The sequence below is a fragment of the Glycine soja genome, chromosome 9 (genome assembly GCF_004193775.1).
Source record: "Glycine soja cultivar W05 chromosome 9, ASM419377v2, whole genome shotgun sequence".
Taxonomy (NCBI): domain Eukaryota; kingdom Viridiplantae; phylum Streptophyta; class Magnoliopsida; order Fabales; family Fabaceae; genus Glycine; species Glycine soja.
The window spans coordinates 40,691,630-40,705,368 of record NC_041010.1 but is presented as its reverse complement, the minus strand read 5'-3'; the positions used below and the strand labels follow the sequence as shown (position 1 = coordinate 40,705,368).

The following is a 13,739-nucleotide window of genomic DNA, read 5'->3' as shown; positions in this document are numbered from 1 at the left end:
TTGTAACTTTATAAATAAAAATTGAAATACTATAATAATAACTAGATAAACTATAACCTTTTATTATTACATTTAAATAACTCATCCTTATTTTTAAAATATAAGTTCTCTATTGACATTTTAAATTTTTATCATATAATATATAATAATATTATAATTACGCCTTAATATTTGTCATGTTTCAGTATTCATATTATATTTATATCGTGGGTTATAACCATAGTAAATTAGTATATCAAAATTTATTTACTTTTACCAAACACTTTCTATAGGTCTGTTCCTTTTGAGTGTTTCTAGCACACATGACTTACAAGGTAATAGTAACAAGACTAGTGAAAATCTCTCGCTCAACTATCAAGGAAAAAACTTCAAAATCAATTTTAACCAAACCAAAATCAATTGTGAAATCAATTTTACACCAATACGTTCAAACACACACGAAGTTAATGCGTGTCTAATATATGCGAACGTGAAACCCAAACATACTAAAGACTATAAAGCAAATAAAGCAGGTTCTGCTGCCTCGTTAGCGAACTTTCCACGGAGTTGAATAATGACGAAATAGAAAGGGATTAGACTACACTATTGTCATGAGACATGACCTTTTCCCCAACTTTCCACGAAGCAGTGACTACATTGGTCAAGGGTTGGATCTCAGTATTTCATCTCCACTTGGTATCAACTATCAAGGTACCCAATGAAGGCAGTGACAATTTTATCTATCAAAATCCAGACAAGCCTCTGCCTTGACTGATAGGATCCTTCCTCACATGCACCGAACCATATATTCAAAGGCCCTTTCTATTAATTAATTTAATGCATCCAGTTCAGACATGCAAATATAACAGCAAGTCGAACTAGTAAAAATAAAGTACATAATCTAAAATTCAGAACATTATAGTAGCACCAGAAGGAACAAGGTAAAAGACCTAAAACAAGGTAAAATACCACGATTACTGCCTTGATCTTGACTCTGCCCGTCTAGCTTCATCTGGTGTAGAAGGAAACAGCTCCACATACCTTGATCCTATGGTCATTTTATCCTTGGACATTGCCCTCTTAGCCTCCTCAGCAGAAACAAACTCCACATATGCCTCTCCAGTAGCTTTCCCATCAGGACGACACGCAATGTGTACCCTATCTTCTATCAGCTTGAAATCTTTAAAGAATTCAACAATTTGAGATTTTGTCACTTGGAAAGGAAGGCCGCGCATCTTCAATATTTCAGTGTACTCCATTTGGTCTTTATCATTGAACCTCTTCAACCGGGAGGGTGGAGGGCTACTACCATGGTAGTCATTATCATATATTCCTTCGTAATTGATCTCACCAGCAACAGCATTATAATAATCCTGCTTCTTACACCTGAACACTTCAACATATCGGCGACCCATGTTCTGGCGATCTCTCTGCAACGCAAACTCAACCTGCATTGCTCCTGCAAAGACTACAAAGGCCTCACCCGAGAACCGTCCACTCTTGTTGACCAGCAACACATCCACAATGGTCAGTCCAGCAAAGAACTTCAAGATGTCAATGTCAGTGCAGTTGAATGGAAGCCCCCTGAGACGAACCACAGGAAAGGGAGGGGGCTGGAAGCCACCAGCATATCCATAAGGTAAGTTGCCTGTTCCGCTGCTCACTGCGAAGTATGGATTGGATTCCATCATTCTTTGTCTCTTTGAGCCAACCTCGTACCCGTCTGAAACCCCCCCGCTTCCCAACATTGCCCTTCAAATTTCCATACCCAAAAAAAAATCCCCCACTCAACATACGTTAATAAAGCCAAACCCAACCCTGTTTTCCCTGACACTTAATTTTAATTCCTATTCTCATAAATCTATCATATTCATCACAACTCCCACAACCAAACAACATATAAAAAAAATATCAACCAGACCGCCTATAACAACAGAGAGTATGACAGATGAACCACAACCATATAAAATTCTATCCAAGACACAATCCATTAAGCCGAACATATATAAACAAATCAAATAGAGAAAACGAAAAAAGCCATACAAATTAAAAAAGATGCAGCTCAAGATTAAATAGTGGAGCAATATACCTAATGCTTCACTAACATAACTCAAAAGATTAATTAATTAAAGAATAAAAAATAAAGCAAAAGCTTATGGGTGTGCGTAACAACACAGTACAGACCCTAGTCACAAGGTTGAAAGAAAATTAGGCATGCTCACAGATACCCCATGTTTTCTCAGCAAAACAAATTATTCAAATACACAAACTTAAAAAAAAATAAACATAAATTCATACAATAATCAACCCCGATTTGTTACACGCAACCCTAATTAAATGTTAATCTCAAACGAATTTAGACGGACACACGATTTCTAATCATAAGCATCACCACACAGAAACCAAACCCCAGAAAATTACGAAAAGGGAAAAGAAAAAATTGAAGGGAAAAAAGGAATAAAGGAGAAAGATGAAGGTGCGTCGACATACCCTCGGGGACCGTACATGCTTCCGTGTTCAGCGAAGGACCGAGCAAAAGGCGCTTCCGTAGACGGAGGAACACGGTACGGATCCAGCGCTGTGATTACGCGAAAGGTGAATCTCAAATCGGCTTCCAAACCCTAATTAGGGTTACACGCGCTTCTGCTTCTGCGTGGGTGGGTGTGGAACACTGCGCACCCGTTTTTCCGTTTTAACGTTTCGTTTTTTTCTTGCTTTACTCGACTTCGAATTTATTCATGTTTTTCTTTCTCGTGACGGGTTAATAGTTAATACTAGAGAATATAGTGCTGGGATATGAGGTCAATGACGAATTTGTTCTGCTGTGTGGATCCCTGACCGTTCGATGAAAGGGTATTTTAGGAAACATGTATGCAGCTTCTTCCTTTTTTTGTCAAAATAAATACTCTTTTATTTTTATTTTTTTGCTGAATATAAATACCCTTTTATTGTATCACTTAGTTGAGTGAGAGATACCAAAAATATATTCACCCAAAAAAAAGATACCAAAAATATGAGCCTGACCCAAAAGAAAGGGTCCAACCAAACACTGTCAGTCTGCAATGTTGTGTGGGTGTTTTTTTCTGTACTTTCAAAATTATTTCCTATTTAACATAAATATTTCTAATAAAAAAATATATAAAAATAAGATATTTTTGTATTTTCTTATAGTATCACATTTCCCTTCGTGATTTTAAAATTTGTGGGTCCCATACCATATACTTTGGGACCTTTCCTTCTCTTTTTTATGGCTTCCAAACGAAAGGAACACAATTTTCATTCCAAAATCTTTAGTCCCTCTCAAATTTTCCATTTCAAACTGACCCTTAGAGAAACACAAAAATTATCATTGAATGAAGTTATTCAAATAAAAATAGTATCTAATAATAAACTAATTTCATCCCATTATGCTCATTTATCATATAATTTTGGATACTCATTAAGGACAAATCATTCAGGGTACTTATAATTTGTTGCGATTATGTGCACTCTATACAATATTTCTCGACATTTACTTATTTATTTCTTCCACAAGCTTAGTATTTAATTTTTTTTAATTATATTTAGAATAATTACAAATTAATCATAAACATTCATCATTTTATGCATTTTAGAATAATTAAAGGAATTAAAACAGATCATTATAGTTTAAAATAAGAGTATATCCTAGTAAATTGGATATTGTATCAGTATACATAGAAGTAACGTCATGAAATACTTGTTACGCAATTGTGCATTGCACCAAACCTTTATCTTTAGGTTATAATGGAAGCAAATCACAATAGCTCTAGTCTAAAGTACAAATCACAGATGCTCAAAATTTACAAACCCATTATTCAACACCAAAAATAAATGAATAAATAAATATGATTAATCCATAAGCATTTAAAGACAAATTTCCTTAATAAAGACCAAAACTGAGGGTGGAGGTTGTAAGAGACTTAATGCTATCATATTACAAGCATGAAATTTTGCTTGCATATGCAGAATGGATCTTACACGTCTGTACTAAAATAAAATGAAACTCTAAAAACTTATCAACCAGACATGGAGCGAAAGAACGAATTTCAAGATGCTTCATATGTCCCTTCCACTTTAAATGCAGGATACCAACCCAAGCAGCTAGCAATTTTATGTCATTCTAGATGAAGAATTGAATATCATGACAATCTATTTGCCATAGGTGAGTCTACAAATAAATCTGCTAACCCTGGTAGACACTATCAGCCAAGGTATTATCCCAACCTGCAAAGATATAAAACAGTTGTAACGACATTCATAAACTGTTAGATGCTTCATATGTATTTATTTAATATTTATTTGTTTATTTATACTAAACATTATTTAATGGGGGCAAAAACAGTAGAGTGCGCTGTATAATCTATGTAAGTATAAAAAATATTACCAATTTTCACCTGAAGATTAAGGGCCAGTTTGTTCAAACTTAAAAAAAGTTATTTAAAAAAATTTCTTTTTAAAAAAGTAATTTTTTAATAAACAGATAGGATTTGCTTCTTAAAGAAGCATAAAACTGTTTTTTTAAAATAAAAAGAAAAACAGTTTAGATAAATACATTGAAAAAGCATAAAACTAGTTATTTTATTAAAAAAACGCTTTTAAAAAAATAAGCACCAACAAATGGGTCCTAAAAGTAAAAACTGAGAGGTGAAGAAGCTAAACTTAATGTAGTCTGATTGCATGTTAAACTTGCTTCAGTGCTTTGGATAAGCACATTGCCTCCACAATTTATTGAAGTACTCAAGCAAGACACCAATTTAAAATTACCTCTCAAAATCAGGAGATCATGATTTCTTATTTTCTTTTGAAGAGTATTTAACATATTTTCTAACCTACACCTTCTAACACACTACTATTGGTCAAAAACTCAAAATTGATTGGAAACAACAAAATCATGAGTTGGGACTTGGGACATATTAAATAAGAAATGCAACTTACACAACTTTATGATTCCTAATAAAGTTCAACCAATAATTAGAAAATGTGCTACTAGTATCTCTTAATAATAGAAAGCTCCGGTCCTTCAACTGACCTACTAAGTTTGTTAAATGCACCACAGACATTATTATTATTATTATTATTATTATTATTATTATTATTATTATTATTATAACATGACATGCATCAGGAGATTGTACTACATATATCCTCACTCATCCAAATTGAAGCAAGCAGCACATTCAGTGTGTTTTGGTTAAGCATTGGAACCCATGTTCAACAGAAAAACATGCATTCCAAGGCACAAAAGCTAAAGCAATGTGAGGGAAGCTTTTTTTTCAACGTCAATTGCATTGTTCGCAAACACGTCCTCAATAATTAAAACCTAATAAGTGGCATTTGCTTTTGGTATATCTTTTTCTATACAGAATTTAAAATGTAACTAGCAATTGTTTACCATAATATTGCTATTTTGAACCCCTCCAGTCCTCCAAGATAATAATCTCCCTGCAAAATAATGTAAAATAAACAATTAATAAGAGGCAATGAGAAATGCATTTGTCTCCTAGGTCCTTATTTAGAAAAACTAATGTATTTTTCCATGCAACACATGGTTTTAAGCACATTAAATGAAATAAAAATTACATTTATTATTAAAAAATGGTATCAAGCCCTGGTGCAGCGGTAAAGTTGTGCCTTGGTGACTTGTTGGTCATGGGATCGAATCCGGAAACAGCCTCTTTGCATATGCAAGGGTAAGGCTGCGTACAATATTCCTCCCCCATACCTTCGCATAGCGAAGAGTCTCTGGACAATGGGGTACGAAGTAAATTTAAATAAAAAATATAAACCAAAAAAAACTGAATACTTATGTCTATTCAACCAAGACTTCTAAAAATATATCTATAACTACAATTCATTTTGTGTCTATCTATAATTAAAAGTAAACCTAACATATCCATAATTATAGCCAATAGAAAAACTATATCTATAGCCTATACCTAAAATGAAAGGTAAGGTACCCGAATGGTACAAGTTAACATTCTCAACTAGTAAGTATAGTAGAATACAAATATCCGAATCCAAAAAAAAAAAAACACACAAGGCAGATTTTTGTACAGCAAGCAACCCAGCAGCCAAATCCAAATGAGTGAGAGTTTGTAACGTAATCTAATAAAATTAATGTATTAATGATAATTGCATTACCAAATGGTTGCACAAGTTGTTGAGATATGCTAGAGACAGGAACACTCCAAAACCAGATAAGCAGAATTAAATATGTTAAAACCTGCATCACATAATCATATCAGTATCATACCAGCCTCTGCAAAGAAAAAAAGTAAACCTATTACAAATTTTCGATCAGGAAATACCTTTGAGATGAGCAGAACTTTTGAATACAAAGCATCATCCTTGTGATGTAAATTTTGACCTGCGTGTTAGTTTAAACTATAATTTTTTATAAATGCTAGATTTGTTAAATAGAATAGGCAGATAAACTAGAATAATGCTACTTTCACCATAACCTCAGCACAAATAATACATAAATTCTGATGTGACTACTTCTAATTCTACCTACTTAAGGATCCAACTTAAAAAGATCTAATTCAGAAGCAGTCTCATCTCCAACCATTAGGAATCTGTATTGCAATGGATTAAGTAGCACTTGCAATATTTTGATAAACGATTATTGTCTCTAAGTTGCATTTGTACAGATATCAGATTTATCTTTATATTCATAAAAATTAGGTAAAATAAAAGTTATCTACAAGTGGTTGCATCACTGTCTCAACCAGAATCCTATGCATTCTATAATCAAAGTTTAGTGAGGGTAAGAATCTGTTACTTTAAGCAGTACAGTTTTTGATGCCATCATGCCAAGCACCATAATATTTGCATGCCTAAATGTTTGCATTTGATATATGGGCAATTAAACTTCTCATGCAACATTTACAAAACTGACACAAGTGTAAACTTTTTATAAAATATGGAAAATGTTTGTAAATCCATGTGCTCTTTAAAAAAAAATGTGCTGTGCTTAATTAGTTGTTTTTTTTAAAAGAGAGGAAGGAAGGGAATGGAGTGGGATAATTTTCCCTTGTTTGTATGTTTAGTTTGACCAAGGAAATGAGAACTCTCTTTCCCTTATTGGTTGTTAAAAGTTAAAGCAGAGGAAATGAAAGTTACTTCCTCTTATTTAAATTGAACTAAGCCATTTACTTTCATTTACATCAAATTGAGGGGGGGAAGGATTGGGGTCCTTGAGGGTGAGTACATTACACTTCTTACCTCTTATCCAAATATATAGCATAAGCCTAGGGGCAGAAAAATATTAGCAAATAATCCCTTTATATCACTCTAAAGATAGTAACAGAACTATTTCGTGAAAGTAGATTGTTATATACTCTACTCTAAAAATACCTTTCATTACTATTAAACTTCAACCACATTCAACTTCTTTTCCACTCTTTTCCTGTATTTAAGGGTGAGTTTTTTATCCTTCTCTTTTTTTGTATATACCCCTATAGCATTTTTGGGGTCAACCACTATCTAAGATTGATAATTATGGTAATGTGATTTGTACACAACATGTTCATATAGGAGAGACAAATACACACAAAAAATACTTTATTGAGATGAATTGAGAATACAAAGTGATGGTGACTAGGATAAGAATACTTGGAGAAGTGATAGGGATAAAGGGATTACAGGAGAAATATATTTAATTAGCAGCAAATTAATTGTAAATGAGATTTTTAGTGTTTTTTCATTTTGAAACTTATTAAATATTTTTAAACTTGAGTTATTTGGGAAATCCTAGAAATTTAAGATGGCTTAGTTATCTAATTGGCTTGGTCTATTTAAGGCCTGTTATTTACATCCAAATTATCCAATTGCCATTTATTTAGAAATAAGAATTTAGAATTAGAATTTTGAGTTGACATGAGTTGAGTTCAGTTAACTATTTTTTTTCCTCTATTCTCCTGTCTATATTTTTCTCTCCCCAACTCTTTTTCCCTTTCCCTTGTTGTACTGTTTGTCCAACATCTCAGAGACAGATGATAAGATATCCTCCCAAAACAAAAACAAAAAAAACAAGACAGCAAAAGGATAAGAGACAAATAACATCAAAAGTCAGCTCAAGAGGACTCTCTTTTCCTTTTCATGGTTGATAAGGAAAACATTACACAGAAAAGCACGATGATCAGCTCAAAAGAGCTTCTACTCCCCAGGCTTTTCAATGATATTACTTTCTCTGGCTCAGAATTATGTAATACTGGGGGAAAACACAAATAATGAGTTTAAAATAACACTTTTAAAATTAATTATGAAAAGAGCACTACAATTCGGATGACCTAGTTAAATTAAACAGCAAACATTATTAGTGCCTAATCATCTTAGTTACTACTATTTGTTACTTCCTAAGTCCAAACAACTATTACATTTTAATTTAAGCAGGCAACAAATTTATTTTCAAAGCAAACTCAAAAATTTAAATTTGCAATGTCAGTCTAGGCTACATTTACACAGAAAGCAATATGCAACATGAGATGACTCAAGTAAATAACTAACACTTTGCCAGTTCCCTCTCCTTTGCAGCTGCCAGTCTCTTGAGTTTCGCTGCTTGTGCAAAGGTTGATGGCCTGAGAGGACAATGAAATGACTCATGTACTCTATCTCTCTCACAAACATAAACATATAATATTCAAATTTTATATTAGATTTAAATGTAATATATTTCATTGCTCTTTAAACATTTTCATAATGCATCACATCTGCTCTGAAACCTTAGTTAAAAACTGGAAGTAGACACAAAAACATAGAGAAAACAAAATAAATGGTGGTTCAGGTTTCACCAAATAATTTGATTCAAGATGCAACTAATAAGGTAAAAGAATCCTTAGTTGATTGTAGTATGGATTGACATCAATCATTAGGAGAGTGAGTTCCTTGGCCTGAACATGAAAATTACATGTATTCTTTCAGTGTGTCAATAGAAAACATATCATTATTGTTGAAATTATGGTTTTAAGGTATAGAAGGAGGAAGAGAGATAAAAGAGAATAAAATACTGAATTGATATTAAGTATTAACTGAGATGGATTACAATGTATTGATAAGTTCAAAAACCTAGAGTACAAACCATTGTTTATACAAATAATAATCCTAACTAATTAGGGAAGCAAATCATGATAAGGAAACATGGTAACTAATTCTAAGATATAATGGAGACATAAGAAAACTATTCCAAGAGGATAAGCTAAGATATGATGAGATATTTTCCTATATTCTAAAAATTATGTAATATATTTATAATCTTTTTAATGTACATCTAACCAAAAGTATAAAACAAATTTTTGATTGAGGGGGTGTAACTAGCTTCTCCCCTCATGTAAAATGTATTGTAGGCCCACCCCTGTAAGGAGTAGTTGAGACAAAAATATGGAAGGACAGAATTGGTTCTAACCATAAATAGAAAAAAAAAACAATTGAATTTGTAATTCCAAGTAAGACACATTTCTTTTTCAGGGAGGAGAAATTGGCCAAAGCATGAGTAACTTACTGTGACAGTGAGCTTGCCTCCTTCAAAAGCTCTTTTATTTCTCCACGCAACTTAGTTTCTTTTTCTTTGTCAGATCCACTCTGAAGCAAAAGCATAACACTAAAAAACTTAATGTCATAATCAATAGTCAATATGTTAGAAAAGGTAATGAACATTGAAAATTATCATAGAAACAGAGTGCAAAATCACTGGGCACCATGCAAAGGGTCAATTTTGTGCAAGAAGAGCCAGCAATCTTTTAATGGATAGATTAACAACACTTGGCCCAAGTGTGCTTGCCATTATCATAAGATTTGGTGACACAGCAAAATGATGAAATTATAAACCATACATTTGGATGAAAGTAGTGAATTTAAATTGGAGTCCTAACAAACTTACCATTAATGCCCTTAGTCTAGAAAGCAATAAAACATTCCCTAGTTATAGCTATATTGCATTCTGAAATTAAAGACAGCAATCCTACAACAGCCTCAAAACTGTCCTACTGACGGATTTACTTTCATGAAAGTTTTCTTCATTCTTGGACATGGGAAAACAAGTAGAAATTTCAAAATGAAGATGAATCTTAGTCTAATGTCAGGTCATCCTACTCCACTGATACGGCCCATGAGCAAATGCTGGACCAGAATCACTGTGGTCCAAGAGATTGGAGGGCATATCAAGAAGAGGGAAGGGGGCATGTGGCAGCCAGTCAGCGGAGCAGATGGTTACGCACATTGAGGAATTTGTTACTAGGAAATGAATCAATGATAAAGGGGTGCATAGGAGAGATGCGGATAACAGAGGGAATCATGGGTATTTCGGGGGTGAAGGTATCTTTGCTCCCTGTTTCTGACACCTATCTATCTTACTAGATTTCTGCATCTTCCGTGTGAGTGTTATGGTTTTATTTTTAGTTTTTTCTGGTTTGGTGACCTATTATCCATTTTCACTAAATAAGGTAACCAAACATGGGAATTTAGAACCCAGTTACCCATCCTATCTATTTTTTCAAGGAAACAACTGCACAAAACATGGAATTAGACAAGTTTTGAAAAGTCAAAACTATTTTCCTTAAATGTTCTGTTTAAAAATACCAAGAGCATATAAGTAAACTGTTTTCCAATTCCCTATTATAAATGTGAAATGGATGCCACATATCTTTACCATTTAAAGAAATTAGCATAAAAATCCAATAACCAAAGTTCCAATTGAGCAAGGTGAGCCAAATAAAATATATCTCAGGACTCAGACCAGTCATCCAATCAATAATTAGAGGCATTATCTGAATCATGTTTAAATTGTTAGAATATTGAAAAACGAAAAGATGGAAGAGGGAGATGACCTTCTTAAAGTGATCAATCCAATGAGAAGCAAACTGAAATGCGAGAACCACGAAAAATATGAAAGGAGCTGCTAGCGACCTTTGATGCTCTTCACTTGCTTCGTCTCCCATCCTCGATTCAATTTAAAAGCCACAAAGAGCTATTCTACAGGATTTTGTTTACTTTCTTCCAGGGATAAATCGATGCTATGAAAACCAGACCAAACCACAAAATGGTAAAGTTTCAGGGTCAACTAATAAAAACAATGGAAAACAAAATAGAGTAACATTAAAACATCAAGCAGTCAAAAGTAAAGGTAAGCCCAAGCTCCATTATGGATGAGTACCAAGCTGATCCACACTGCAAGCACAACAATCTTTGTCATTGTTATTTTACATTCAATTTAGTGTCAAATAGTTATACTACGTCGTACTTAACTTATAAAAGCCCCAAAGCAAAAATTATAAAACAGACTCGCTATTTCACTTTAAATTGACAACATGCAAAGACACAAAATCATGCCCCTAGTGTTTATCCTAGGAATGAAAGATCAAGTTACAAAAGAATATTATGACATAAGAATCTGTTTTGACAAAAAATAAACAACAGCCATATACACATGATGTAATAAAGAAACCCAAAAATTTATTTCCAGCTTGATCTTTGACGTTGCGATTTGAAAGCTCGAGGTACTTGTTAGACAACTGAAATTCTATTTCTAGATTTTGCGGGAGAGACACTTTTACTTCAGCATTTAGCTAGTCATACAAAAGGATTAAAAACATGGCATTCACAACCCACAACAAAAGGTATTTCTAGATAGCAAACTTCTATACATCTCTGGATTAACACAAAATAAACATAGAAAACAAAAGCATCTTGAAGTATATTCCCCTTTGCCAATCCTCAAAACAAATTTCAATTAACCAGTCCAAGGTGGGTATCAAAGATGTTTCCTCACTTCCTCTCCCCAGGATAACACAAAACTTCATAGCTCACACAAAATTCCATTCAAATGCAATCATAATACTTTTGGCTGCTGATCTATTAGAAAATGCGTGTTTCTCCACTAACATGAATTAATACTAGTAAAGCAGGTATAATAAAAAAATTCCAAGCACATAGGAACAACCTAGTTACATAATCTTAACTCACACCAATTAGCACTAGCAAAGCAAGTATAAAAAAATTCAAAAATTCAAAAGCAAGCAGAAATTACTATATAGTGATGTGAAATGAGATGGATCTTACGGGATTGAGCAGGAGTTCGGGGCTGGTCCTGCACATAGACCAACAAATTCAAAAACTCACGCGAGAGAGCGAGAACGAACGAGGATCTGCAACAACGCGTCCACGAGAGGGGGGTTGCGCGAGAGTCTGAGAGTGAGCGAGCTACAGCAACGCGTCCGCGCGAGAGAGAGGTCCGTCTCCGTGAGATCGAACGGGGATTTTAGATTTCCTTTCTTATTAGATTAGATTAGATGTGTGTAGAATTTACAATTATAAGTTTTTAGATAATTACAAATTATAAATACTTTAAAAATGCTGAGATTTAAAAAAAAAATAAGTGAGCTTTTATTCATTAAATTTTTTACTTTTAATCTTTAAATAAATGGTTGACTCCTTAAAATTCTTTAAAAAAATTTCATTCATAACTTTTAATCCCTATTATTAAGACTTACAGTGTGTTAAATGATATGTTGTTGTGACCGTCACAAATCTTTTTTAAATTATTTAATGCAAATCATGTGATTTATTTTTCGGTAGCTAAAAGTCATTAGAAAAATTACTTTTAAAAAATTATTCATAATAAAAATTGCTTGTAAAAAAATTAAAAAACATTTTATGACAATCAAATTTGTGTTCTTTCCAAACAAACCCAAGAATAAACAACAAAACTCAAACACTATGCACCACAAATTCATTCAAATCAAACTCGCTTTCAATTCAAAAAAAAAAAAATAGAAACACATAACATATTCATATCAAATCCAAATCTATAGTTAGATCTAAGCTCAAACCCAAAAGGAAAAGCAATTCAAAAAATTAAAAAATCTCATATCTTGTATCACTAGTGACAACCTTGATCCAAAATCATTGGCAACGTTAGTCCATATTTCACGAAAACAATACAGTCGTTTAAGATGTCAAGTTGATGATGATGTTTAAGAAGGACATTGGTGGTGGTTTGTGGATGGAATCCTCGAAGGAATATCATGCATGAAATAAGAGACCTTTGAGATCTAAAAAAGGAGATGGAAATGGAAAGGGCGAAGAAGGGGTGTGTTGAGAGCCTTGAGGATTTCAAAGACTTCGAGATGAGTGAGGGAGAGGGAGGATAAGGGGTCTAAGAGAGTGGAGGGAAAGGATAAAAGGATATGGATGGCCTTGCAAATGGGGTTGCACTAGAGGAAGTAATCACAAGGGTTCAAGGGAAAGGGCGACGAAGGGATTTCTTTGGCCGCAAGGGAGCGGCTCGTGGGGGAAGTTATCTTGGTGGTACGGTGGCAAAGGTGGAAGATGTGACGACTTCACTTAGCATTGTCATATCCATATATTATTGTTGTATTATACTGATGTCATAACCCATATCTAAACTTCATATATGTTAATTAAATTGTAAAAAGATAAAAGAAATAAATGTATGTAAAGTTGAGGATTGGACTAAAATCATAGATCTTAAAAAATGGGATACCAAAATCACAAGTTTTATACTACATGTTTTGATGAATTTGTCACACAACCCATGGTAGGACATCACTTTGAGTTTGTTAGAGGCCCAATTTGTGGGTTTTAGTCTACTACACGAGTAATCACACATGTATTACAGGAATATACATAAATATATTATCCTAAGATACATTGGTCAAAATAAGAAGAAAATTAATTATATAGCATACATTAGCACTTTAATTGTTTAAACATACAAGTAAACC

General features: G+C 33.3%; 2 protein-coding genes across 6 annotated transcripts; both read right to left on the bottom strand.

Annotated features, from left to right (window-relative positions):
* Nucleotides 1–497: 497 nt before the first annotated feature.
* LOC114368921 (heterogeneous nuclear ribonucleoprotein H3-like) lies at nucleotides 498–2,730 on the bottom strand. 2 transcript variants are annotated; one of them, XM_028326217.1, is made up of 2 exons: nucleotides 2,470–2,730; nucleotides 498–1,731 (listed from the first exon to the last, which is right to left on the bottom strand). In XM_028326217.1, exons 1-2 carry the CDS (start codon nucleotides 2,484–2,486, stop codon nucleotides 954–956), a joined length of 795 nt encoding a protein of 264 aa, XP_028182018.1. In that variant the 5' UTR covers nucleotides 2,487–2,730; the 3' UTR covers nucleotides 498–953. The 2 variants fall into 2 exon arrangements, with proteins under 2 accessions (XP_028182018.1, XP_028182019.1); XM_028326218.1 differs by having other exon boundaries at nucleotides 498–1,642; nucleotides 2,470–2,729.
* Nucleotides 2,731–3,700: 970 nt separating this feature from the next.
* Nucleotides 3,701–12,289, bottom strand: LOC114368920. 4 transcript variants are annotated; one of them, XM_028326215.1, is made up of 9 exons: nucleotides 12,055–12,289; nucleotides 11,150–11,163; nucleotides 10,824–11,009; nucleotides 9,500–9,579; nucleotides 8,509–8,579; nucleotides 6,309–6,367; nucleotides 6,142–6,223; nucleotides 5,393–5,442; nucleotides 3,716–4,224 (listed from the first exon to the last, which is right to left on the bottom strand). In XM_028326215.1, exons 3-9 carry the CDS (start codon nucleotides 10,932–10,934, stop codon nucleotides 4,150–4,152), a joined length of 528 nt encoding a protein of 175 aa, XP_028182016.1. In that variant the 5' UTR covers nucleotides 10,935–11,009; nucleotides 11,150–11,163; nucleotides 12,055–12,289; the 3' UTR covers nucleotides 3,716–4,149. The 4 variants fall into 4 exon arrangements, with proteins under 4 accessions (XP_028182017.1, XP_028182016.1, XP_028182014.1 ...); XM_028326213.1 differs by having other exon boundaries at nucleotides 10,824–11,163; XM_028326214.1 differs by lacking the exon at nucleotides 11,150–11,163.
* Between the last annotated feature and the right edge of the window lie 1,450 nt (nucleotides 12,290–13,739).

Bases quoted from the DNA above. Each gene is read 5' to 3' on its own strand.
- LOC114368920 (XM_028326213.1), bottom strand. From the start codon at position 10,934: ATGGGAGACGAAGCAAGTGAAGAGCATCAAAGGTCGCTAGCAGCTCCT. The intron at 9,580-10,823 runs GTCATCTCCCTC...CTTTTGCTTCAG, and splicing joins GGATTGATCACTTTAAGAAG to AGTGGATCTGACAAAGAAAA. The intron at 4,225-5,392 runs GTAAACAATTGC...ATATCTTTGCAG, and splicing joins TTCAAAATAGCAATATTATG to GTTGGGATAATACCTTGGCT.